The sequence below is a fragment of the Myxine glutinosa genome, unplaced genomic scaffold, assembly GCF_964187855.1.
Source record: "Myxine glutinosa unplaced genomic scaffold, kmMyxGlut1.1 SCAFFOLD_1818, whole genome shotgun sequence".
NCBI lineage: Eukaryota > Metazoa > Chordata > Myxini > Myxiniformes > Myxinidae > Myxine > Myxine glutinosa.
Window position 1 is genome coordinate 29687 of NW_027617913.1, and position 26744 is coordinate 56430.

The following is a 26744-nucleotide window of genomic DNA, read 5'->3' on the forward strand; positions in this document are numbered from 1 at the left end:
CGTGGACATGACGTCATCTCCGACCCAGACAATTTTCAAGATTACAAACAACGCTGGGAACCAAGTTTAATAACCAATCAGCATACGGCAGGGTGAGATGCCATGAACGCGTGACATCATTGAAGTAAACGAAAGACCTCCTTTGGCAGTCGGGCACACATTATGATCACAGTGACACATGAATATCACCAGGTAAATGTGTTTACACCTGGTCAACATAACGTATGCTCCTCAAAGCATCGCCTCGTGCTGACTGCACCGAAATGGCAGGTTTCATTTGAACTTGATAATGAATTTGGCGCTGCCAGTGCTAACCCTGGAGGTGAGAAAGCTAACAATTAAACATGGAGCAGCCCCATGTTCTCAACAATTTCTCTCCAACAGGAAAACCGAGAGCAAATGGAAAATGCTCAAAACAGAATTAAATTTCATTAATTTCATGTCTCGACGACCGTTTGGAGATGCCTCGAGTTGAAGAGAGTAAAATACGTTTTCAGGTAGGTCCTATGGTGGCAAAACATCCCACATATCCAGGAAAAAAAGAATAAAGGGCCAGAGCATGACTCATTGGTGTGCCACATGCATTCCAGCAGATAAACCATTGGCAGGAATTTCCCCAACGTGTGACAAGAGTCAACCTCTCTACCCCGACAAATCGCTCCAACCTGTCGGCCTCGAGCAGAGAAAACCCTTCCAGGGAGGGAACCAAACCAACACGTCGTCATAATCACCGTTGCTTGCACGCCACTGCTGTGGTTAAAGGACAGACAAGGAAGCTTGTGAGAAGGAAAGGCCTCTGGTTCCCATTAATATTGCAGCAAGTTTCTAACCGAACAAATACTCAAAACCTAACTTTTGTAACCTAAGAAATACAGGTAACAAATACCTGTACAATCTCTGTGTCGAGCATCGGTTCTGCCGAAGCAGTTTCTCGCCTTGAGATTCCAACCCTGGGTCGCCACTCCGACGCAGGGTACTCGACCGAGTGTGAAGCGATTTGTAATTTGTCCAACGTGCCCGCAATAGATCGCCTATTCTTCACAAAGGACGCTGTGGCATCTTTAACATCCACCAACGCTGTAGCTAGCTCATGTGACGTCCAGTCTAACGTCCGTCCTGGAGTGTCCTCCGTGTCCTGGAGTCTAACGTCCGGTCCACCCTGGTCCATCCAGGTCCATCTGAGGGACGGCACACACACTGATGAATCGCCCTTCAAGAGAAACATCAGGGTGACGGTTCATAGCGAGATTGGGATTCAAACACAGGCTGGACAGGTAAGAAGTGAGTGCGCGTACCTCTAGTCTGCGCTATCCTGCCAGCTCAACAAATAACGACCCAACAAAATCTGGTTGTGGGATCATATTCACAACTGGACACTTTCACCAGCCAGAAGAACACCACTTCGTTTCAACACCAAGCCTGGATATTTGCAATGAGCTACTACGACAGGAACACCGCCAAACAAAATATACAGAGTAGATGTCACAACCTTCAAGTTGCTTTTGCTTAATAAACAAAAGTATCACATGGTATTTACTACTCCTTCGCAAATCCTTAAGAATTGGATTTGGTGGTGGTAAGGAAGCGATAGTTGTGGAGGGTAAAGGATTGTAAGGCAGTGTCCACTTTGTACTCAAACTAAACCTGACGTAAATGACAAAACAAATTTGAGATTTTATTAATTTGTGTTCTCCATGTTCTCATAATAAATGTTTGTTCAAGATTTCATGACAAAAGCTCAACTAGGAAAAATGTTATGGCCTGGACAAACACACTGAAGATCAATGGTAAATAAATAAAGAAACACGGAAGTAATTAAAATAATTGCCCCGTGGGGGACTGACGGTTATTTCCCCATTGTTTTCTGAGAAGATATGAAAATAAATTACCTAAATTTTTACCTCTTATAGGGTGCAGATCCGGATGAGGAGCACGACCCCATGAGACTTTAATGTTCTGATGTACCGTACCAAATTTGGTCCATCTAGGTCATGTAGTTTACCATGGGGAGATACTTACGGTTAGAGCATGGTCACGATGCCGCATTCCCAGTTTGGTATGGATCCGGTCATCGCTTTCTGAATTAAATACCAATATTTCGGGCAAAACCCCCCTTTAACTCACTTTAAATGGGCAGATCCAGATGGAGAGCACGACCCCATGAGACCTTGCTGTCCTGATAGCCTGGTGTTGACTTAGCGGTTAGGGTGCTGGCTTGGAATCCTAGGATCCTGAGTTTGAATCCCGGTCGATCGTTGAATTAATGCCAGGGGGGTTGACTCAGCCTGTCATCCTTCCGAGGTCGGCAAATTCAGTACCAGCTCAGTTGTAATTGGGGTGCATCAGTGGCCAGCTCAGTGCATCAGTGGCACAAACGTGCTTCCAGAAAAATGATGCAACCAGCAGTCACAGGATGCATTCGAACAACAATAACAACTGTCCTGATGCATTGTACCAAATTTGGTCTATCGTTCAGGTAGTTGTGGAGAACAAAATGTTTTACTGAAAATGAGGGATTCGGGGAGGTGGGCTGTGAGCCCCCTTTCCTGGGGAGATACGACCATGAGGAGCACAACTTAAGGATAGGGCATGATCACGATGCTTCGTGGAGAGTTTGGTCTGGATCTGTCTGGCGATTTCTGAGAAGATTTTTATGGCGTAGGCCATAAGGCAAAGCCGTCTAGGACAGTGTTTGTCCATCTGTATGTATGTATGTCCCCTCAAACGTATACCAATCAGAGCTGAGGATCTGGTCACATGACTGGGTGATGTGATTACGTCTGATGTCATTACGGCGTACGCGGCTGACTCTCCACACACCGCCATTTTGATTTATATGCCGTTCAGGCCAAACATATCGTCGAACCTGTCATATATCACAATCGCCACACTCTACCTTCACGTTTTTCATTCAGTGTAAAACACAAACAAACCGATTGTTAAAATTACCATCAAATATCGAAAGCAAAGATGTTACGGCTCTTCTAACAATACGGTACGGTACGTATAGGCCTTAGGCTTTATGCCTACACTGCAGACCGCTTGGGAGAAATTAAGCCCAGGTTTCTTAATACAGTAGTGTACCGTTTCAGTAGTATCGTTTTCGTAATAGTAATAATAATAATATAGTAAATATAACCTCAACACTTTAATCATAATGTCCTGAATACAAAGTTAATGAATTGAAGTGGTGTATGGTTCATGATTCCATGATAAGCAGTGTACACGGACTAACAACCGGTGGAAGTAAGGATTTCGCCTCGGTTTTTTTATAGCATGCTATTAACCCAACCCTTGCGAGGTATATAGATTACAGTAGATCTTCCCTCAGTTCTGTAAGTAAAATTTACCTCACGGATGTTGGGATTCCTCCAAATTTCTAATTTTAATGTTATAAGCAGCGATAGTGACTGTTCAAACAGCTAATCATATGTGTTTGTGGTTTATAACATATTACAAGCCCGGCTATACTGCTGTTAGACTTCCGGTGTTGTTTTGAATGAAATACCAATATTTCAGACAAACACCCTTAAACCCACCTATAGGGAGCATCCGGATGGGGAGCACAACCCCATGAGACCTTGTTATCCCGGTGCATCATAGAAATTTGGTCTATAACGGTCAGATAGTTTGTGAGAAGACGTTTTAGTCAAATGTTAACGGATGTATGGAGGTACATATGGCTGGACACTGGGACCCACTCTACGTGATTATTTCGGAGAAATAACCTAAAACCGTCCGTCTCAAGCTTGATCCGCTGTGACAGGGCGAATAAGGCGTATTTTTACTCATCAGGATTTTGCCCTTTGAAATTTGATGCAATTTAAACTATTTTCTCCATATATTCTCATCATAACAGTTTGTTGAAAATCTGATGATAAAATCTTAATTGGTAAAAAAAAACAGGTTGTTTGGACAGACAGTACAGACAGTACAGACAGACAGACATTATTGCAAAAACTCGTCTCCAACTGCACAAGGGGACAGGCTGCTTACTAGTCAACAGGAACACATCTACAATTGCGGTGATGGTGCCCACACTTTTTTACTATCTAAACTCACTCCCACCTCTCTCAAAGCTTTTTTGTTTTGTTTTACAGAACTAGAACAATGTGACTGTCGCCAATATGCCTCCACATAGTCCCACAACGGGTATCTGTCATCACTCTGCATATGTATGGGTAGGGGATCACGTTTGTGAAGTTTCATGTTGATCGGATAATGTTCGTTTTTCTATCCAAGATGGCTGCCAAACCACGTGACCTATCACATCATCATTTTCAAACTATATGCAACAGTGCTGTTGGATGATATTTGTAAAATTTCACATCGATAGGGTGAGTGGTTTCAAAGATATAATTATTTTATATTTTCCTTCAATCCAATATGGCTGCCAAACCATGTGACCTATGACGTCACAAATTTAATATTTCAATACAAATGTGTCATAGATCATGTGCATGCAATTTCTGATTTTTAGGATAAGGAATTCGATTCAAACAGTTGTTGAATTTCGTTCCAGGTGAGATAAAAATTGATGAAACGCCCTGAAACTCGAACTTGTTTCGTAAATTATTATAACTATCAACGGTACCCACCCTACGGGCGGGGCTTCAATTGGAAGGCCCAAATGAAAAGGCAAAATATCAGAAATTTAAGGATTTTTTATATTAAACGATTCATATAAACATCCGTTGAATCATATCACACGCAAATCATCAAAATCTAAACAGTATATGGCGCCCATTATGAAAAAAGATTGAATTCTGCAAAACAGAAACGCTCCCCACACGTCTTTCTCAGTCGCACGTTCATGTGTGAAGAGTGTGCGCCGAATCTGTAACACGGAAGCGGCCGCTACACCTATTTCTCAGTCGCTTTGCACACGCTGCCGTGTTACTTCGGAGCCGCACGTTTATATAGGAAGAGTTTGTCAGGAGTCGATCTACTCTCTTCTGGTACGTAGAATAAACAGTATTTGTAGAATTTCAACAAAAGCCACATCACTGTTCATACTCGGTAAATATTATTCCATCGTGTTTGGAAAAACTGGAAAATTGGAAAAACAATATTGCCTATTTTACTCCCAGGGGTCCCAGGAATACCCACCCTAAATATCGTTGCGATCAGTTGAGCCGTTTTTGTGGTACCTTCGAACGGACGGACGGACATTTGGTGAATTATCGTAACATAAAGCCATGAACCAAGTTTCAATGGAATATGTTAAAGGGAATGGAAAATAGTGCAGAAAACCACAGGTGGGACAGATAGACAGAGAGCAAACCTATAGTCCCATCCAGGTAGGGGCCTAATAAAAACAATAGATTCCAAAAAGTTGGCGTACAAGTAAAGACAAGATTTATACACACACGGATTAAATATACAAAAGGCCCCAACCTTGTCCTGATTGTAGGTGTCCATTCGGTGCAAAGCAAGATCCAATGCTTCAATGCTACGAAGAACAGATACTTCCTGCACGCACACCTGGTTAGTCTTCAAATCTGCGGTGATTTTCAATGCGGCCTTGGTCATGGCTGCGGCGGCATGAAAACAGCAATGACAGCAATGGCTAAACAGTCAAGAAGCGGCTTGTGCATTGGGGAATGCTAGGCTTTTGAGGGGAAGGTTAAGAGGAACCTAAACTGAAACATCAAACCTGAATCAGGATGCGTGATCATTCATAGAGTTTTACTCCAATTCACATCCTTATGCGAAACACAACACACCATAATACACTAAGTAAGGCTTGTGTGAAGTTGCCAGTAATCTCTGAGGAGGCTAAACTCCCTGTATTGCCATTGTGGGTCCATAATGGGGAGTGAAATGTCACGTGCTTCACATGGCCAATGACAGACCCAAAATGAATTGCCTCCTCAGAAATCCATTAACACCACGGCTCATTTGATGCCTTCCTGGTCCGTCCGTCGTCGTCGTCGTCGTCGTCGTCGTCGTCGTCGTCGTCGTTATCATCATCATCATCATCATCATCATCATCATCATCATCATCGCCTGGTGTTGGCTTAGCGGTTAGGGTGCTGGCTTGGGATCCTAGGATCCTGGGTTCGAATCCCGGGCGATCGCAGAATTAACGCCAGGGGGGTTGACTCAGCCTGTCATCCTTCCGAGGTCGGCAAATTGAGTACCGGCTTGCTGGGATGAATGATCACGGTGTGTACCCCGATTTAGAATAGGTACACCGTATCCCTGCGCATCGTAAGAGCGTGACCAAGGGTTGGCGTCAGGAAGGGCATCCGGCCATAAAAACATTGCCTCAAACAGGGAACCATGATTGTCATGGGGCCCGCAAGGCTAACCCCAGCTCTAGCGGGGAAATGGCCTTAAAACGATCATTCATTCATATATTCTGGTCTGTCATCATCGAGGTGACTACCTGGATGGTGAGCTTTCATAACAGGGGATCGATTAATTTGAAAAATACAGAACATCTATATATTTTAAAGCAAACCAAAATGATCCAAACTATTTGGAGGATTAAACAAAATAAATTGGATTCAATAACATTGAAATGTTTTCCGTGACATTCCCTCATGAGCACAGATTATGATGCTGTGATGTCCCGGGATCGATTCCCATATGCAGTACTGTGATTTGCCCAGAGTTTACGAGTACCTTGCTATTCATGTAAAATACATCGAGGTCTACTGTTGTATTAAACCAATATTAAACACTGACTCCATGCCAAAGGTGGCTCCAGCTCAGAATAAATTAGTCTCACCAACTTCTCTCTAAAAGCACAACGAGAACGCAGCGCGAGGATAAATAATTACAGAATTTTACAATGAGACAGAAACTTTCCTCTTTGGCTAACAGTCGATGTCTGGTACTCTATTTTTACAAATCACTCCGTCCATACAAGAAACACACTTAAGGGGTAAGGGAATAAGAGCACAAAATTTTACCTGCAGTTCACTTGGATAAATGCCAATAGGGAAGATTATGTACAGCTATGAAAGGATGGTGTCTGTGCCTTTGTCTGTCGTGTTTCATAATTCCGTATCTCTCACATCATCACCAAACGGCATATTTAATGGTGTCTTACAATTTGGCTTCTGAAGCCTGGTGTTGGCTTAGCGGTTAGGGTGGCGGCTTGGGATCCTAGGATCCAGGGTTCAAATCCCGGTCGATCGCTGAATGAACACCAGGTGGGTTGACTCAGCCTGTCATCCTTCCATGGTCGGCAAATTGAGTACCAGCTCACTGGTAATTCCCTGTGTGTCGCAAGAGGCGACCAACAGGGTTGGCGGCAGGAAGGGCATCCGGCCATAAAACATTGCTTCAAAAAGGGGATCAAGGTGCCCATAAAAATAAGGCCAACCCCCACTCTGTGGGGGAAAATGGCCTCTAAAGGCGGTTCCTTACAATTTGGCTTACGGAATCTGAATGTACCTGCAACTCTCACTTGTTTGGCCAATTTTGAAAATAAACTCTTCTCAAAGTGTTTGCCATGCTGGATAACGTCACGGCATTCCGGTCGGCCACACTACAAGGGGTTTGGTGTTGTTACACCAACCATGCGAAAAGCAAAAGCAGGGTTAAGCAATTGGTTTACTTTGTGTGTCGGACTGTTTGTCTGTCTACAGACGTCGGTCTATGATCGAAGAACTACTTCATTTCAATTCAATGTTATATTTTGAACACGAAACGGAAAACAAACCTGTAGTTTAACCGCACTTTAGCTATGAATCCGTCCCAATCGCACATGCAGAAAACAAGTGAGATAATATTTTTACTCCGTCTACCTGTCTGGGGGAGTCAAACAAATCTGAGAATCATTCCAAACAGGAAACTCACTGTTTATAAGGACGTCATAAAGGACAAAAACAACAAGCATGAAGAACTAATGTAACTAATGTTAAATGAGGTGGTGTATAAAATGCTGCATCAACAAAGGTAGACTTCTGAATATTTTTTCTACATCCTTTAAAATCCTTGCATAAGCAGCATCCTTGCAGGAGCAGAAAATCCTTGCAGGAGCAGAAAAAGCAGAGCATGAAAGTTATAAGGCAGCCAAGAAGGCTGCAAAGAAAGAGGTAGCAAACGCGCAGGAGACATGTACGAAAATGTTCGGAGAACGCTTGGATTCGGAAGAGGGTCAGAGAGCGGTATTCAGGATTGCAAAGCAGATAGCGAAAGAGAGGTGTGATGTGATGGGGGTGAGTTGCTTGAAGGATGAAGTGGGACAAATCGTTGTGGACCCAGATGGAATTAAAGGAAGATGGAAAAGATATATGGAAATACTGTTGAATACAGATAATGAATGGGATGGCAACATAGAGAGTAACCCAGTTTTAGGACCGGCAGAGAAGATAACTGAGAAGGAAGTTGAGGAAGCGATAAAAGCAATGAAGAGTAGAAAAGCGGGAGGGCCGACGGGAGTTGTGGGAGATATGTTGAAGGCAGCAGGAAGTTGAGGTGTGAAGAGAATGAGAGATCTGTAATCTGGTGGTGAAAGAAGGCCGCATTCCAGTGGATTGGGAACTGAGTACCCTTGTCCCTCTATACAAGGGGAAAGGTGACCCTCTGGAGTGTGGCTCGTACCGAGCGATAAAGTTATTGGAGCATGGAATGAAGGTATTGGAAAGGGTGTTGGAGAAGAGGATAAGGAAGAAGGTGAAGATCGACGAAATGCAGTTTGGATTTATGCCAGGAAGAGGAACGACAGACGCACTCTTTATTGTGAGGCAGTTGCAGGAGAAGTACATGGAGAAGAGGAAGAAGTTGTTTCTTGGGTTTGTTGATCTGGAGAAAGCATTCGATAGGGTTCCACACGAAGTATTGACATGGGCATTGAGGAAGTTAGAAGTGGAGGAATGGTGGATCAGAGTTGTGATGGCAATGTACAATAGAGCGCGCACAGCTGTAAGGACGAAGGACTGTTTGTGCATCAGGGGTCGTGAGCAGTAGTGGTGAATATCGGTGGGAGTGCATCAATAGCAGTGGTGAGTTTGAGGTGAAGGTGGGAGTGCATCAGGGGTCGGTACTAAGTCCACTACTATTTGTAGCTGTGATGGAGGTGCTGGCTCAGACCGTAAAGGAGGGTTTACCGTGGGAGTTTTTGTATGCAGATGATCTGGTGTTGATTGCGGAAAGTATGGATAGACTGAAGGAAAAGATGAACAAGTGGAAGGAAAGTATGGAGACAAAAGGTCTGAAGGTGAATATAGGAAAGACAAAGGTGATGGCAAGTGGTAAAGCATGTGGTGAGGTGGAAAGAACTGGGAAGTGGCCATGTGCTGTGTGCAGGAAGGGTGTCGGAGTGAACTCCATTCAATGTACAATGTGCGCTGAGTGGGTTCATCAAAAATGTAGTGGTCTGAGAGGGTCATTAACCAGTGTGGCAGCTACATTCAAATGTAAGGTGTGCACAGAGGGAGCTGCAGATGGAGGAAATGTTGAGTTGGATCTTGGAGACGGCATGAAGCTGGAAGGTGTGAAAACATTTTGCTATCTCGGAGACATGCTGAATGGAGAAGGTGGATCAGACTCGGCAACGGTTGCGAGAGTGAGATGTGCATGGAAGAAGTTTCGGGAACTGAGTGGCGTGCTGATGAGGAGGGGAGTGTCGTTGAAGCTGAAGGGAAAGGTGTATGCTGCATGTGTGAGAAGTGTTATGATTTATGGGAGCGAGACATGGGTAATGAACGTAGAGCAGCAACTAAGGCTGGAAAGGGTAGAAATGCGAATGGTTCGGTGGATGTGCGGAGTGTTGCTGAGACAGAGGAAGACAAATGATGAATTGCGAAAGATGATGGGAATAGAGCCTGTGATGGATGCTGTGAAGAGGAACAGGTTGAGATGGTTTGGTCATGTGTTGAGGAAGGATGAAAGCGACTGGTTGAGAAGAGTGATGGAAATAAATGTAGAAGGAAGTAGAGGACGGGGAAGACCGAGAAAGACTTGGCTAAAGACGGTGGAAGAATATATGCGGGCAAGGGGGTTAACAAGGAGAGATGCAGAAAATAGGGCAAAATGGAGAAGATTGTCATGGGGACCGCAAGGCTAACCCCCGCTCTTGCAGGGAAAATGGCCTTAAAATGCATGTTGTTGTTGTTGTTGTTGTATCCTTTAAAATCCTTATTTTATTTCAATTGAATTATAAAATTATATGACATTTTACATCATCTCGACCAATCAAAGTTGCTACTCGTAGGCTCCGCCCATGCCATTTTTTCTCAAGACTGTGTGGAGTAAGGTGTTCTGTGAACTCTCCAGTTGTTGTTCCAGTCATCTCCATTTATTGTCCCGCCACTTTGTAATGGGGATAAAACAGTGGAGATGTCCACCTGTCTGTCAGTCCATCACACTATCTCCTCCTAAACGGTTGTGAAAAAATACACCAAACTTGGTAGTTATGATTAGCACACGACAAAAATGTGCAAGAGCAGTATCATGTTGGCCCTGCCACCTCGGGCCTTGTGGTGGGGGTCAAAAGGTCAAATACCAAAAACTGCAATTGCGGGCACATTTTTAGATGAAATAATCAAAATTGGGAGATGCGCGAAAGATGCAACAATTTTATGTATTTGACCCCCGGTTCATGCGATCGAGGGTCGCAGGGGTCAAAACAGAAGATTGTTTTTAACTCAAAATTTAATATTCAGTCAATCATGGTGAACTTTATGCCATCTTTCAGCTTTGCCTCAGGTAGGAAGAAAGGGGATTGTGATGGCGTGCCATCAATTTCACAGAATGGGGATTGTGATGGCGCGCCATCAATTTCACAGAATGGGGATTGTGATGGCACGCCATCAATTTCACAGAATGGGGATTGTGATGGCACGCCATCAATTTCACAGAATGGGGATTGTGATGGCACGCCATCAATTTCACAGAAAGGGGATTGTGATGGCACGCCATCAATTTCACAGAATGGGGATTGTGATGGCGCGCCATCAATTTCACAGAATGGGGATTGTGATGGCACGCCATCAATTTCACAGAATGGGGATTGTGATGGCGCGCCATCAATTTCACAGAATGGGGATTGTGATGGCGCGCCATCAATTTCACAGAATGGGGATAGTGATGGCGCGCCATCAATTTCACTCAAATTCAGTTTGTCCTAAGATTGCCATTGATGTTGTTCTACATGGCCCTGTCTCATGGCTGCGCATGGCTATGATGGGTGTACCCACCAGTTTGTTTTTTAAGGAGTGCGAAGGTACAGTGTTTGTTTTCAGTTGTTATCTTCATATGCGAGTTTCACAAGGTGGAACGGAGTCCTCCCAGAATTAGACATATGCTCCTCCGTTTTTGTCAGGAATCACAATTCATGGACCAAGCTGTGAGGTTTTTTTTGTTCTCAAAGTTTTGTTCAGAGGGATCTTTTCAACATCGTCACCGAGGCCAAGGCAGCTTCCACCTGTATGTAGTTTGTAGTAATATTCCCAGGAATGGTTTTCAAGATCTCCATAAGGTTCTTCTTCATCACTGGTATAATTTCCGCACTCTTCAGCTTGTACGATCTTTTCACTTCACTTTGTAGATCCTGTATTCTGCGTTGTTTAAAAATATGGAATGCTTAACAAACCTGCTTCTCATGTACGTGTGTGTTAGTGTGTGTTAGTGTGTGTGTGTGTGTGTGTGTGTGTTTGTTTGTGTGTGTGTGCCTGTGTGTTGGTGTGTGTGTGTGTGTGTTTGTGTGTGTTTGTGTTTTGGTGTGTGTGTGTGTTTAAGTGTGTTTGTGTGTTTTGGTGTTTGTGTGCCTGTGTGTTTGTGTTTTGGTGTGTGTTTGTGTTTTGGTGTTTGTGTGCCTGTGTGTTTGTGTTTTGGTGTTTGTGTGTGTTTGTGTGCCTGTGCGTTTGTGTTTTGGTGTATGTGTGTTTGTGTGGTTTGGTGTGTGTGTGCCTGTGTTTTTGTGTGCCTGTGTGTTTGTGTTTTGGTGTATGTGTGTTTGTGTGGTTTGGTGTGTGTGTGCCTGTGTTTTTGTGTGCCTGTGTGTTTGTGTTTTGTGTGTGTTTGTGTTTTGTGTGTGTTTGTGTGCCTGTGTGTTTGTGTTTTGGTGTGTGTTTGTGTTTTGGTGTTTGTGTGCCTGTGTGTTTGTGTTTTGGTGTTTGTGTGTGTTTGTGTGCCTGTGCGTTTGTGTTTTGGTGTATGTGTGTTTGTGTGGTTTGGTGTGTGTGTGCCTGTGTTTTTGTGTGCCTGTGTGTTTGTGTTTTGGTGTATGTGTGTTTGTGTGGTTTGGTGTGTGTGTGCCTGTGTTTTTGTGTGCCTGTGTGTTTGTGTTTTGTGTGTGTTTGTGTTTTGTGTGTGTGTGTGCCTGTGCGTTTGTGTGCCTGTGTGTTTTTTTTTTTGGTGTGTGTGTGCCTGTGTGTTGGTGTGTTGGTGTGTGTGTGTGTCTGTGTTTTGGTTTGTGTGTGTTTGTGTGTTTTGGTGTGTGCGTGCCTGTGTGTGTGTATGCCTGTGTGTTTGTGTCTGAGTGTGTGTTTTGGTGTGTGTGTGTGCCTGTGTGTTTGTGTTTGTGTGTTTGTATGTTGGTGCGGGTGTGTGTGTGTGTGTGTGTGTGTGTGTGTGTGTGTGTGTGTGTGTGTGTGTGTTTGCATGTCTACCTCTGTGTTTTTGAAATTTCAATAAATGTTTATTACTTGGGTCATTCAGTGTAAACATCAAATTATTTTTCATATAAAACATGATGCAATTGCCAAACGGTGAGAACCGAGTCGCTGTTGAGAGTACAAAAGTGTTATCAAAATGCAACTCGTCAACAATGCCAAAGGTTTCATATCAGGAAAAACAACCTACAACAATCTGCCATTGTTGTTGTTGTTGTTGTAAAAACAACCTGCCATTATCCATGACAGAGAACGTCAGAAAGTGAACATTGGTGAAGCTGATGGTGTCTCAACATTATTAATCACAAGTATCACAATTAACAACGCACCCGTTAGGATCATTCGGTGACATTGCTGTGTTTTATTTTAAAGGCAAAGCAGCTCCTTGGTTTTCCATGTGGCGGAAAAAGAAGAACGTGCAAAGAGCGAGTAACAGCCCCACGGATGGGGTTAAAACCATCAAACGACATGGCTCATGAGTGACAAAGGGGCACGCAGCGCATGCTGGCACACTCCTCAAAAGGGCACCGCCTGAGCGCAATTTCTGTTCCTGTGTAAGCGCAAGAGTCACTGAACGGGCTGAGCCTTGTGGGCTGCCCACATCCCCCGCACTCTGTTCGGCCAAATCACAAAACTAACTCACCGCTGTCTGCTTCCATGCACTTCTTCATCTTCTTGTAGAGCTTCTTCATCTGCTCATCAAGCCTGCCGGGTTGTGTGGTAGGGGTTGAGGCCGGGGTAGGTGGGGGAGGGAGGCAGAAGTGAAGATAACCAGGAAGTAAGATGCCCGCATTAGTGGTGATGGCAGGTCTAGTGGAAATGGCTCACTGTTCTGATACAAGGCCTTAAGGTGAAGGGTTTTTGCTTAACTCGACATCTGCAGGGCATGAACAATTTGTTAACAATCATAATCCACAAAATGTTTAAAACTCCAGAGGGCTTTCACGAAAACCTTTTGGGACTTGCTTCATCCTCAATCCTCAAGAACACGACAGTGAAGGTTTGACAAACAGGTTTACGTCGTGAAAACAAGAGCTCATGTCAAAAATGCATTCGTTGGGGACAATTCGTTCAACGAAGCAACGGAACTAGTACTTACTCCAGAAGTCGGTCATGCTCGCGTTCAAAATCTCGCTCGGCCTAAGGAGTGGACAAACGGGAGAAAGGCCGAGGGACAGTAGATTAGTGCTTTGGCCTCCAGCGGCCTAGATGTTTGCCTTAGATTTGGTATTGACAGCACACATGGGCTTGGTGGTCATAATCATGGATAGAGAAACTTTCATCAAAACCATATAAAAAGGAAGCCAGTAGGATTTGAAACAAGTGTTGCGGATGATAATCATGGAGGTTCAATTATTTAGTTATGGGCTGCGAGATCTCTGCCATTTGCCCTTCAAACTCTCTACCTGGCCAGATCTGGACAAGTACTTAAGATGTGAGAGTACCAATGTCATTACCACACACAACATCATTCTCTTCGTTCTAACACAAAGATAGGCGTCAGCACTAGGCCCAAAGCATTAATCACTGCATCATGTGAACCATCCCAACGAAGCTGAGAGAAGGCAATGGGGCCGAAGCATCGTCTTGGCTAGAAATATACACTGGGTGGTTTGCCATTGTCTTATCAGAGGTTAATGGGCACTTACACACATATACAACAATCAAGCACAAACAAATGGGCAAGGACGGCCAAAATCAACACGAACAAACCCATAAATGTCATAAATCCATTTTTTACTGGCTTATCACACCTCGCTCCTGATTGGTCGTTCTGTTAATTTCGTTGCATGTTGTTGCCCAACCACAAACATTATGTCAAATGCTTTATTTATATGTGGTTTAACAACCGTTCCATGACATGTTCCGCATCCGTTGCATTCACCGTTGAGTTGAGGCCGGATTAAGGAGCATTGCTTCACCCACAACAGCCACATTTTCCCCCCCTTTGTGGACATGATCACATTGGCAGGTGAGCAAAACACATTCTTTCCAACATACCCACATGCCTTTCCTAAAGGTAGCCGTCAAGAACCTGCAGAGAAACTATCGAAAGATTAGGTATTGCGAAGCAGTGTGCGGCCTACACACATAAAGCGGCCATTCGTGTAGAATTGGCTGCTATCTCAAGTACGCAGGGGTGGGTGAGGTGGAATCAATACTGGCAAACACCTTATGCTCAAAATCGCCTACTTTAGTCAATGACACCTTGTTCATCAATTAATGCCACACACAAAGTATTCAAACACTTGTCTAACATTAGGAGCAGAACGAATGTGAAACCGGTTATCGTTGTAACGTCTTTTGTTTTTTTCAGAATGTTCAAAACGGTAGTTTATATAAAAATTCAAGGATTAAGTCCTGAACCACCCAATCAAATGGAGGTCAACCTAAAGGAGCAAGGAAAACCCAAAAAGCGGAAAGGGTGCAATCTCAAATGATCAAATGACATTTCTAGGCTCAGAAATAAGGAAACCGCACTTGTGACATTTTAAACAAAGCAGGAAAGTCTGCACAATCTGCAATACCGCGGTATTTGTTGGGATAAAGTTCCCCTTTACTGTGTCAGAAACACCAAGTGGCTGGTGATATTTGGTGTGTGTGTGTGTGTGTGTGTGTGTGTGCGCGTGCGTGTCGAGGTGACCGCCAGTCTCCACACCGACGATCCATCGCCGCTCAAAAGCTTTATCTCCGGCCCAGCACATCAAGCAAAAGACAGTGAAGACACACAACGTCATCATCGGTGATCATTATCAACATACTGCTGTATAATGGTGAACATTATGAAGTTCAATCTTTTAGAAGCCGAGTAGGTGCTCAGCTAGGTGCCGATGTTTGCAAAGGTTTGACCTACAAAACCTCGAGAATGCTTGCTGAGCAACAGGTGACTATTATGCACACCTGCGAAGCTAATATATTGCCACCGTCAGAGAACATTAGATTAGTAAATCGCACCCTTGTTTGGAGCAAGTGTAAAGCCTCCCAAGTACAACATGGGTCTTCTATCCAGTACCATATCTGACCATGAAGTGACACCCAACTTAACTAAAGCAATTTGGTGGAATGAACTAAAATACAAAAGTGTGCGGAGATCACCACTAGAGGAATGACATTGTGGTATTACAGCCAACTAGGGAGATACCCGTGAAACGCACGGGTGGGAGGCCAGAAGCAAACAGGCAATGCAGATACGGTGAATGCTAAAGCATGAAACCAATAAATTCCACATTCCTGTAGCACCCTCAGTCGCACGTCAGACATGGACAGCAAGTTCGTGAAGGACTTCCATGAAAAACGTACCCGCTCGCAAACAAACGGGTACGTTCACGTATATAAACATCGATCGTGGGTCCGTGGTGAATCTGCATATGGCCATCCGCGTTCACGTTTGGAAAGTAGAAACCATCACGGCATGTCGTCATTTACTTGAACTCGATATCTCTTTTTTTCATTCTAAACAACATAACTCCAATCAGAAAATAAACTTTTAACAACATTGTTAATGTTTCCTTCATTGTAAAAACGACCAAGTCAACAGTTAAAAGGATTTTGAGCCGATAGGTGTTAAGGCCTTGGCAAGATCGATGGAGACAGCGATCTGTTGGCTTATACACCGCCCAAATAGCTATGTGGAATTCTCTCATGGCGAGATTAAACCCACGTCATTTGAACTCTGGCCGAGGTCATTATTTACTTTTAATGACGTTTATATACGAATCAAAAAGAAGACAATTGGTTTTGGGTCGTCCTTTCCGCATATCTCATGGGATTGTGAGTTGGAGAGACGACAGTGATGGTGGGGAGGGGGTTGGCATTCTCCCAAGCAGGGATTCAACCCGTGTCCTTGTCCAAACCTGGAAATGCTGGAGGCCAAAGCTGAAATTGGAAAAACAATATACACTATTTTACTCCAGGAGATCCCAGGATTACCCACCCAAAATATCGTTGCGATCGGTTCAGCCATTTTTGCGGTACCTTCGAATGGACGGACAGACAGACAGACGGACGGACATTTGGTGAATTATAGTAAGATGATGCAGTATCTTCTCCCGATTTCATTTCTAATATGATCTGCTCAAAGAAAATGTGTATTTTGCATCCAATCAAACAGAATTATACAGGTGAAGAAAACAACCAATTTATATTATGGGACAAATTGCAAGAATATACGGCCTTCAGAAAGTATTCACACCTCTTGACTTTTTCACATTTTGTTGTTACAGCCTGAATTTAAAATAAATTAAATTGAGATTTTTTTTTTCCCACTGATCGACACAAAATACCCCATAATGTCAAAGTGCGATTTTATATTTTAGAATTTTTTACAGATGAATGAAAAATGAAAAGCTAAAATGTCTCGAATCAATAATAGTCCTTGTGCCCACCGTCGAATTTTAAAGTTTGACTACAAAAAAGAGGGCAAGTCGCCACTATATTTTTCAGTTAGAATTATATATTGCCTGTATGACAAAATGTGATGGACATTTGAATTCGGTAGCTAAACCCATTTTGGTGGCCATTTTCCAAAATGGCCGCCAATTTCATATTTCATCAATTTTCATATTTCATATCTCATAAATTTGGCCGTAACTTTTAATTGGCTGGTCTGAGGCACATGCTCCGCGACATAAGATATGTTCAGTATGTCATTTGGCATATTTTAAAGTAAACCAAAAGGAAATTGGTTAACTAGCTGTCGAGATAATTGAGAAAATATGTCACAAATGTGCAATTTCAACGCAAAAATGCCCAACAAAACCTGATATCATTACGGATTTATATTTGATGTTGCCTTCATCAAGATAATGCCAGGCCACAAGATACAAAATTGGAGGCGGCGGTTGTCATGTACCAGCTCACTTCATGGAGAGCAAAAACCAGCTCACTTCTTTCCTAGCTGAAAACTGGAAAGACCAACAGAAGAGAGAAGCTTGGAAACCGAGTTATGTTTGTGACGTGTGGTGATCTCTGCCTGAAGCTTACCCACGACAGTTGGCAAGAAGTTGAAGATCTCAACAACTCAAGCCAAGAAGAGGCTGAAACACACCTATTGCTGCATGCCAAACATGCCGCAGACAGCTATTCATCCCTGATCTGTGTCACCGAAGACACTGATGTCTTCATCATTTGCCTCGCACTGAGTAGAGATATCAACAGCAAACTCTTCATAAGACGTGGAAACAAATCATCAGTCAGGCTTGTCGACATCACCAAACTGGCTGCAGCACTGGGACGAGATGTTTGTACTGCCTTATTGGGACTTCATCCATGGACTGGATGTGATACTGTCAGCTCACTTGCTGGGCAAGGAAAGTTGAAAGCGTTGAAAATTCTCCTACGCGATGAGAAGTTCAGAGAAGCCTTTGCGTCACTTGGAAACAACTAGGACATCTCAAACGAGTTATTCAATGTCATTCAAGATTTCACATGCCAACTTTATTGCCGCAACACTAAAATAAGTGAAGTAAACGAGCTACGATACCAAATGTTCCGTAGCAGAAGCGGGGAAATCGAGTCCGGACAGCTTCCCCCATGTGAGGACACACTTCGACAACACACACTTCGAGCAAACTACCAGGCTGCTATCTGTAGACGTAGTTTGATTAACTCCCCAGACATTCCCAATCCTATCGCAGGTCATGGATGGACATCAAGTGGAAACGGCATTCCAGTTATAAAGTGGATGACAGGTTCCCCAGCTCCAGAGGTCGTGATAAGTCTCCTGTCTTGCAAGTGTGCTCGATCTTGCCGGCCATCTGACTGCACATGTATTATCAATGCACTCAAATGTACAGAAGCCTGCAAGCAGTTGACATGCTCCAACATGGTGAATGACGAAGAAGAATTTCTACAGGTTGAAAACGTTTCGTCAGATAGCGATGATGACTGAACACACATTGTTTACATATAAAGTCTGCAAGAACATCAGAGGCCTACACATATTCATCAATCAAAGGCGTGCCTTCCAAATGGATCTACGTGGGAGATGCAGGTGGACTTGCACTTAAGCTAGCCTCTCCAGATATTGTGCATACAACCCTTCGGCCAGATGTTGTTATCTGGTCAACTCAGCGAAAGATCATCATCGTGATAGTTAGCAGTCCCATGGGAAGAAGGCTGCGAGGAGGCCTATGAGAGGAACAGTGCCAAGTACGCCGAGCTGATGGAGATGTGTCAACAGAGGGGCTGGAAGACATGACTATTCCCTGTGGAGGTGGACTGTCACGGATTCCCTGCGCAGTCATTTTAGAGGATGTGCCAAATGCTAGGTATTCGAGGAAGGCAGAGGAGGACAGTTATACGCAGACTAGGAGAGCAAGCAGGGAGGGCGTCATGCTGGTTATGGCATCGTCGCGAAGATCCCCATTGGAAGCCGCATAAAGACAAATGGGTCGAAACGTCCAGTGACAGTTGGCAACCATCTGATGATGTCAGCGGTGAAACAACAAGGGTAGTACGACGAGCAACCGGGGGCATACAACTCCCAGAAGTCAGACAATACAAGCCTGACCAGAGTACGAACAGACACCATCATCGGTAAGTGGATTATTATATCATCTATCTATAATTCCAGTAATCTCTGTGTGTATGTATGTATGTATGTATGTCTGTATGTCTGTGACCGCTGTTTCTCGACAACCACGGGTCCGATATACTTTAAACTTGCCAGGTATATTGCTGGGGACCCGAGGATGTGCCTTTTCAAGGTTTCATATTAATCGGACAAGTAGTTACCGAGTTATGTCCAAAAAACGATTCAACCAATCAGAGAGCAGCGAGCTATCACGTGTGCCGAACGTGCCGAACAGACTCTGCCTCGGACGGCACATTTGAGAGCGTATTCATTTATTTCACGTTGGCAAACTATGTTGCCGCTATGTTGGCGTTAAACTATGTTTTAAAACTAATTAAAACTAATTTGCGATTCTTTCGCTTTCCTGCGCGTTTGTGCACGCTATGGCGATTTCTTTACCAAACTCCGCAAGCCGTTCGCTTTGGACCAAACCATTTCATGTAAATAGAGGGGGGGGATTGTCACCGTACTCGCAAGCCGTTCGCTTTGGACCAAACCATTTCATGTAAATAGAGGGGGGGGATTGTCACCGTACTCGCAAGCCGTTCGCTTTGGACCAAACCATTTCATGTAAATAGAGGGGGGGGATTGTCACCGTACTCGCAAGCCGTTCGCTTTGGCTTTGCGAATGTACCAAACCATTTCATGTAAATAGAGGGGGGGGATATAATTTTAGATATATATATATAGTACGGGCATGCCCTAGTGTATATGAAATGACTGCAATCAAACGTATATCATTCTTCACCTGAAGTAACATAAAATCGCTCTACGTTAAAATTTCTGTTTGCAAATGTCCCTATATATATAACACATAACTTATAGATTTTATTCTTCATTCCGTTTTTACGGATTTGAAGAATGTTTTTTGGGTGTAAATTACCCTCAAAATGCACTGGCACAGGGAAACTCTCCACAAGCACACAGCCTATTAATTAAATAATTAATGACAGCCAGCAATGACAAATATTCAACCTTCCCCAAGCTCGGCAAGTTGAGCATTTTTGCATGAAAATTACACATTTTTAAAACATATTTTCCCAATTATCTCGACAGGTAGTGAACAATTTCCTTTTAGTTTACTTTGAAATATGCCAAATGACATACTGAACATATCTTATGGAGGGTGCATGTACCTCAGACCAGCCGATTAAAAGTTACGGACAAATTTATGAGATATGAAAATTGATGTAATATGAAAATGGCGGCCATTTTCCAAAATGGCCGCCTAAATGGGTTTAGCTACCGAATTCAAATGTCCATCACATTTTTTCATACAGGCAATATGTAAGGCTAACTGAAAATATAGTGGCGATTTGCCCTCTTTTTTGGTAGTCAAATTTTATCTGGCTCATGGACTATAAGTATTCAACCTCTTTGCTATGACACACCAAATTCAGCTCAGGTGCATCCAATTTCCTTTGATCATCCTCGAGATGTATCTACAAATTGATGGGAGTCCACCTGTGGCCAATTCAATTGATTGGACATGATTTAGAAAGAAACACAACTTCATATATAAGGTCCCACAGTTGACAGTTCATGACAGAGCAGAAACTCTACCATGAAGTACAAGGAACTGTCCATAGAACTCTGAGAATTGTGAGGAGGCCTAGATCTTGGGAAGGGTATAAAACAATTCCTAGAGTGTTGAAAGTCCCCAAGAGCACACTGAGCTCCATCATTCGGAAATGGAAAGAATATGGAACTACCCAGACTCTCTCCAGAGCTGGTCATCCCACCAAACCGAGCAACCGAGCAACCGGGCAAGAAGGAACTTGTTTAGGGAGGTGACCAAGAAACCAATGACCACTCTGACAGAACTAGAGTTCCTTGGCTGAGATAGGAGAACCTGCAGGAAGGTCAACAGTCCCTGCAGCACTTCACAAATCTAGGCTTAATGGGAGAGTGGCCAGACAGAAGCCACTCCTGAGAAAAAGGCACATGACAGCACACCTGTAGTTTGCAAAAAGGCACGTGAAAGACTCAGAGCATGAGGCAAGATATTCTGTGGTCTGATGAGACGAAAATTGAACACTATGGCCTGAATGTAAAGCGCTATATCTGGCAGAAACCAAGCACAGCTCATCATCCATCCCAACTAACGCCATCCCGACCGTGAAGCATGGTGGTGGCAGCATCATGCTATGGGGATGCTTTTCAGTGGCAGGGAGTGGGAGACTTACAAGGACAGAAGAAACATCCGCAACGTGCCAAGAGCTCTGCAAACTGCCGCCGTATTGCTTCTCCTCACAGGCGGACACACGACCAAAAACGCACCAGCACAATCCACACCCACCTTCCACAAAGGCTGGGACAAAGAGATCGACGGGACGGCTTCTTCTTCCTCCGTTACTATCCAAGGCTTCACGAAAGGAAACAGCATGACACCAGCCATTTGTCAGCACGACCAAGACAAAGCGAGAGGAAGATAGAGAGATGCGGCCGCCCGCAACCAAACTCAGGACAAAAGAGACCAAGATGGCCAGACCGCGTCTTTTTCCTCCAGCTCTAGAATGTTTGACGATGACGTCACACTCTGTCCACTCTGATGACAGATGCTGTCTGGTCCAGTTGCAGAATCAAAGTCAAGGATTGACAGAGACTTCTCCACCTTGTCAGGAGAGAAGGACACAGAGTCCAGGAGCAGCTGGGTTTGACTGGGTAAGGTGGGTACAGAGAGAGATGGGTTTGGGACACAAGATTTTGAGGCAAACACACAGTTGAGGCATTTGGCTTTGTCACGTGCGGTGTCAACTGTGTTGCCATTTGAAGTAAGCGAGGGGATGGAGGCTTCAACCAAGCGCAGCTTCAACCTCCGTGCAACGTGTGCCTCTGCTCAGCACAACCGGTCTCTGCCCAGCGCAACCGGTCTCTGCCCAGCGCAACCGGTCTCTGCCCAGCGCAACCGGTCTCTGCCCAGCGCAACCGGTCTCTGCCCAGCGCAACCGGTCTCTGCCCAGCGCAACCGGTCTCTGCCCAGCGCAACCGGTCTCTGCCCAGCGCAACCGGTCTCTGCCCAGCGCAACCGGTCTCTGCCCAGCGCAACCGGTCTCTGCCCAGCGCAACCGGTCTCTGCCCAGCGCAACCGGTCTCTGCCCAGCGCAACCGGTCTCTGCCCAGCGCAACCGGTCTCTGCCCAGCGCAACCGGTCTCTGCCCAGCACAACCGGTCTCTGCCCAGCGCAACCGGTCTCTGCTCAGAGCAACGGTCTCTGCTCAGAGCAACGGTCTCTGCTCAGTTTCTGCTCAGAGCAACAGGCCTCGTTATTGTGGCAGGCAGGAGCTTAGTCTTGATGGCAGTAGATCTCTGGTTCCGTGAGAAGGTGACAGGACCCTCTTGAGTTTTGTCTTTTATCGCGCTTAAGCGGGGCAGAGTCTGGTGAGATCAGCGTTCAGATGCTCACCTCTGATCCCACACAGAGTGTTGTGATTGGTCGCTTTTGGATGCTCGGCCCAGCTCTCCTGTTGACACACACTCGCCTGTTGCGCCAGCCTCAACAGGTTTTCCCGCCAAGCAAGTGTTCCCACCAAAGCGAGCTTAAACTGAGAGGGTTCCTGCTCCTTGTTCCTTGTGGTTCGTGTGAGGTGCTGGTGTTTAATAAATGTGGTGAGTGTAATGCGTAAACTACAGGCTACAGGGGCAACTAAGAATTATAAATGTACATGGTGGTTGAGGATCGCTTGCATCTTAAATGTGTCTCGATAAGCAAAAGACCCGACATGAACCTGTGTCTGTGTCTGGAAAGAGGAGAACCAAAATGAAATGCTGTGTCTCCTTGCACAATGGTAACCAGCCTAGTGCTGTGGATGTGGATTATGAAAGGTGCTGGTGGACAAAGACTGGGATGCAGAAGAAGAAGAACCCCTCTATAGCCCTTCTCAACACATATACCCCATTTTCCCATTAAACCAAGGATTGGGGGCTATTTAAACACAAATACTAATGAGATAACCGTCTCCGGAACCTATGTGTATGGATGTGCGTTCTCCTGGTGGGATTGGGGGGAGAAGGGTTCACAGAACCGTAACAGTATGAACCAAAAACATCATATTGTGATCGAGTTCATTCTTACATTTGTAAATCACTTCCACTCGTGTCCCTACCAAACTCAAGTCACGTATCGAGCAGGCAAAGAGCAACACGCGTTTGGATTAAGTGACGCCCATTAGGGTCTGCACAGTTTGAGAAAGCAAGCAGCTGAAAAGAAAATTGTATTTCAAAGGGACTTCATTTGAAATCTCAACGGAGTAATATACTTTCACGATTACCTAATGACCTTTCCTTTCCTGACAATTTTGGAAAAATTAATCAATCAATTTTATGTTTTTTGAAAAATATTTGGACATGAAAGGAAATTACCCTTTATTCCTCATCTTGGTCAAGAGAGTTTGTCTCCACTTCAATGTGTCCGCCATTCACTCGTTTCTATTTACTCCCTCGGCTTCTCACTTTGACCGAGCCCTTGATCACTTTCGAGGGGTCCTCGACTTCGCAAAACTTTTCAAGTAACAGGAAATTTCCATCAAGTTTGCAGAGAGGCCCATTTGCAGCAACAATTCAATTCATGATAATGGGACATTGGAAGAGTTAAGTATTTACACAAACACAAAGTCTCCTGGCATCAACTGCCCCCTCCGCCCAACCATGCCCCCAGCCACCTGTATGCAAGTATAAATCATTAAACCCCCTCTCTCTGCCCCCCAAACTCTCGTCTGCCCAAGACATATGATTTCACCAATACATTCCACCATTTTAACATATTAAACATTTTGGTCATGTAAATTTGCTCTGTGTACATGAGATTGCACTGCTCCGGAGACTCTTTTTCTTTGTGAATTTTCAAAACAGAAATAATCATGGCTGACCTAAATGTGTTTCTAATAAAACAGGTAAACGAATGCAGCGTCAGCATTTCACCATATGATGTTCGACACAAAAAAGTAGATATTGGAAGGGTGCAAAATAAGCCTCAAATCAGACATCAAAGTGCCAGGTAGCTTTAGGTAAAGGTAACAGGGTTTTCGGTTGTATTCGTAAGGGGATAAATTATAAATCAAAAGAGGTAGTTGTAACGCTGTATGGGAACTTATTGAGGCCTCATCTGGAATATCGTGCGCCATCTTGGTCATCACATCTGAGGAAGCATGTAGCTGATATACAGAGCACAAAGTATAGTGACAAGACTGATCCCAGGCCCAGCTCAACAAAGCCATGAGCAGCTGATGGTGACAGGACGGCGAAGGTGACAGGACGGCGACGGTGACAGGACGGGGAAGGTGACAGGACGGGGAAGGTGACAGGACGGCGAAGGTGACAGGACGGCGAAGGTGACAGGACGGCGAAGGTGACAGGACGGCGAAGGTGACAGGACGGCGAAGGTGACAGGACGGCGAAGGTGACAGGACGGCGAAGGTGACAGGACGGCGAAGGTGACAGGACGGCGAAGGTGACAGGACGGCGAAGGTGACAGGACGGCGAAGGTGACAGGACGGCGAAGGTGACAGGACGGCGAAGGTGACAGGACTGCGAAGGTGACAGGACTGCGAAGGTGACAGGACGGCGAAGGTGACAGGACGGCGAAGGTGACAGGACGGCGAAGGTGACAGGACGGCGAAGGTGACAGGACGGCGAAGGTGACAGGACGGCGAAGGTGACAGGACGGCGAAGGTGACAGGGCGGCGAAGGTGACAGGACGGCGAAGGTGGCAGGGCGGCGAAGGTGACAGGGCGGCGAAGGTGACAGGGCGGCGAAGGTGACAGGACGGCGAAGGTGACAGGACGGCGAAGGTGACAGGACGGCGAAGGTGACAGGACGGCGAAGGTGACAGGACGGCGAAGGTGACAGGACGGCAAAGGTGACAGGACGGCGAAGGTGACAGGACGGCGAAGGTGACAGGACCTTACACATTAGAAAGAACGTGATTACGAGAGGATCTGATAAAGATGTTTAAGATACGAAGGTAACAACAAAATAAGTGCAATAGGTTTTTCAACAGAAGGAGTAGTGACAGGACCAGGAGCTACAACCTATCATTAAAGAAGAAGAGATATGACATTAGTAAGGGGTCTTTCATTCAGAGTAGTTAGCTCCAAAACCGAAAGTGGGCGGATGTTATATTTTCATCCCTGTTTGTCTGTCTGTCTGTCTGTCTGTTTATGAGAAGGATATCTCAAAAAGTTATGGATAGATTTAGACAAAACGAGGTGGACAGGTTAGATGTGTGACAAGGTCGAAATGGCTATATTTTGGTTAAGATCTGGAAAAGAGAATTCTTTTTATTTCCTTAGTGATTTTTCACCATTGATAGACAGGGCCAAAAACGATATACAACATGATATCTCAAAATGTGAAAACGATATGACAAAACAAGGTGGATGAGTTCCATAGGTGACAAGAACAAGCCGATTCGATTTTGGTTCAGGTCCGGGTCCAGACCCGGTCTATCAGTGGGATACAAAACATAAACTGTTCAGCCTGGTGTAGGTGTGTGCTCTACCGAGTGCCGTTCTAGTTAGTACGAGGAATCATCTCCCTGGGAAGGTAGTGGCAGCACAAACAGTAGCATTAGATGAGGACTAAATGCACTGCGACAGAAGGGCACAGAGATAGACAGGACTATAGACTTCACAGATCAAATAGTCTTCAACAAAAGCATCCATGTCGTTTCGAAGGCCACAGCCAGTCACGTACATATTGTTCTGAGACAAGTCTGCCAGATGTGACAAAACACAGCAGAATCTGATGTGATGACACAGGCTGATCTACTTGAGCAAAACAATGCAGTATGACCAGAAGTCGTTTAAAAAGTGCAAAACTTTAGTTTACAATAAAAGGATTTCTACACGATGATGGAACATACCCTACCTACATTGGACACAAGGCACACAAGACTTTGTCATGATTTTTTTTTAAAAACTCCAACGTTAATTAGATAAATTCTTCAGCTGCTCAAAGCTAAGCATTCTGGATGCAAAACTCACGGCTTTGGAGATAACTGGTCTTTTTGGTTCTGGATTCTTGAATCGGTTCCTGTGAGGAAGAGCAAAATTTTGTAATAAAAAGGTATCATGAAGTCATTAGTACAAAACAATGTTCAGGTCAATGCACATATTCAGGTCAAAACACACAATACAAAAGCATGTTCAGGTCAATACACATATTACGAACATAAAAATGACAGCATTTTGATCAACACCCATCTACCATGCACTTCGTACCACCCCTTCCAGCTTTCACGAATATATATTTGCAGTATATATGTACACGTGGCATCCCACTGTGCGATGTCGCACTCATCTCTGGCTGTTCACATCCGTGGCTGCGGAACAAGTTTTATGTACTTATAAAACAAAAATTTCCCAAACCACTATGTTCCCCCTCAGGTGGAGAGAAGGTACTTGCAGCGCTGGATGGACAAGTAGCATTTTGTAAGGAAAGAAAACAAGACACGATGACCCAATTTTGAGGTTTAAGAATGATAAAATTCAGAGCGAATTCTTCAACAATGCATCATCTTTGTTGGTTTCCAAAGAAAAAAAACGTGACATATCTGTAAGGTCTACACTGCAGCATCATCATCATCATGCTAAAAAGTT

The 26744-nt window shown here is 44.5% G+C and overlaps 2 protein-coding genes across 2 annotated transcripts; both read right to left on the reverse strand.

Annotated features, from left to right (window-relative positions):
• Nucleotides 1-5223: 5223 nt before the first annotated feature.
• Nucleotides 5224-26378, reverse strand: LOC137423835 (bridging integrator 3). Its single transcript, XM_078769255.1, has 5 exons — nucleotides 26317-26378; nucleotides 26130-26178; nucleotides 13672-13712; nucleotides 13216-13277; nucleotides 5224-5534 (listed from the first exon to the last, which is right to left on the reverse strand). The coding sequence occupies exons 1-5, from the start codon at nucleotides 26346-26348 to the stop codon at nucleotides 5224-5226; spliced, it is 495 nt and encodes a 164-aa protein (XP_078625381.1). The 5' UTR covers nucleotides 26349-26378.
• On the reverse strand, nucleotides 11090-13042 carry LOC144889221 (uncharacterized). The gene is made up of 3 exons (XM_078769256.1): nucleotides 12989-13042; nucleotides 12328-12565; nucleotides 11090-12296 (listed from the first exon to the last, which is right to left on the reverse strand). The coding sequence occupies exons 1-3, from the start codon at nucleotides 13040-13042 to the stop codon at nucleotides 11584-11586; spliced, it is 1005 nt and encodes a 334-aa protein (XP_078625382.1). The 3' UTR covers nucleotides 11090-11583.
• Nucleotides 26379-26744: the final 366 nt, after the last annotated feature.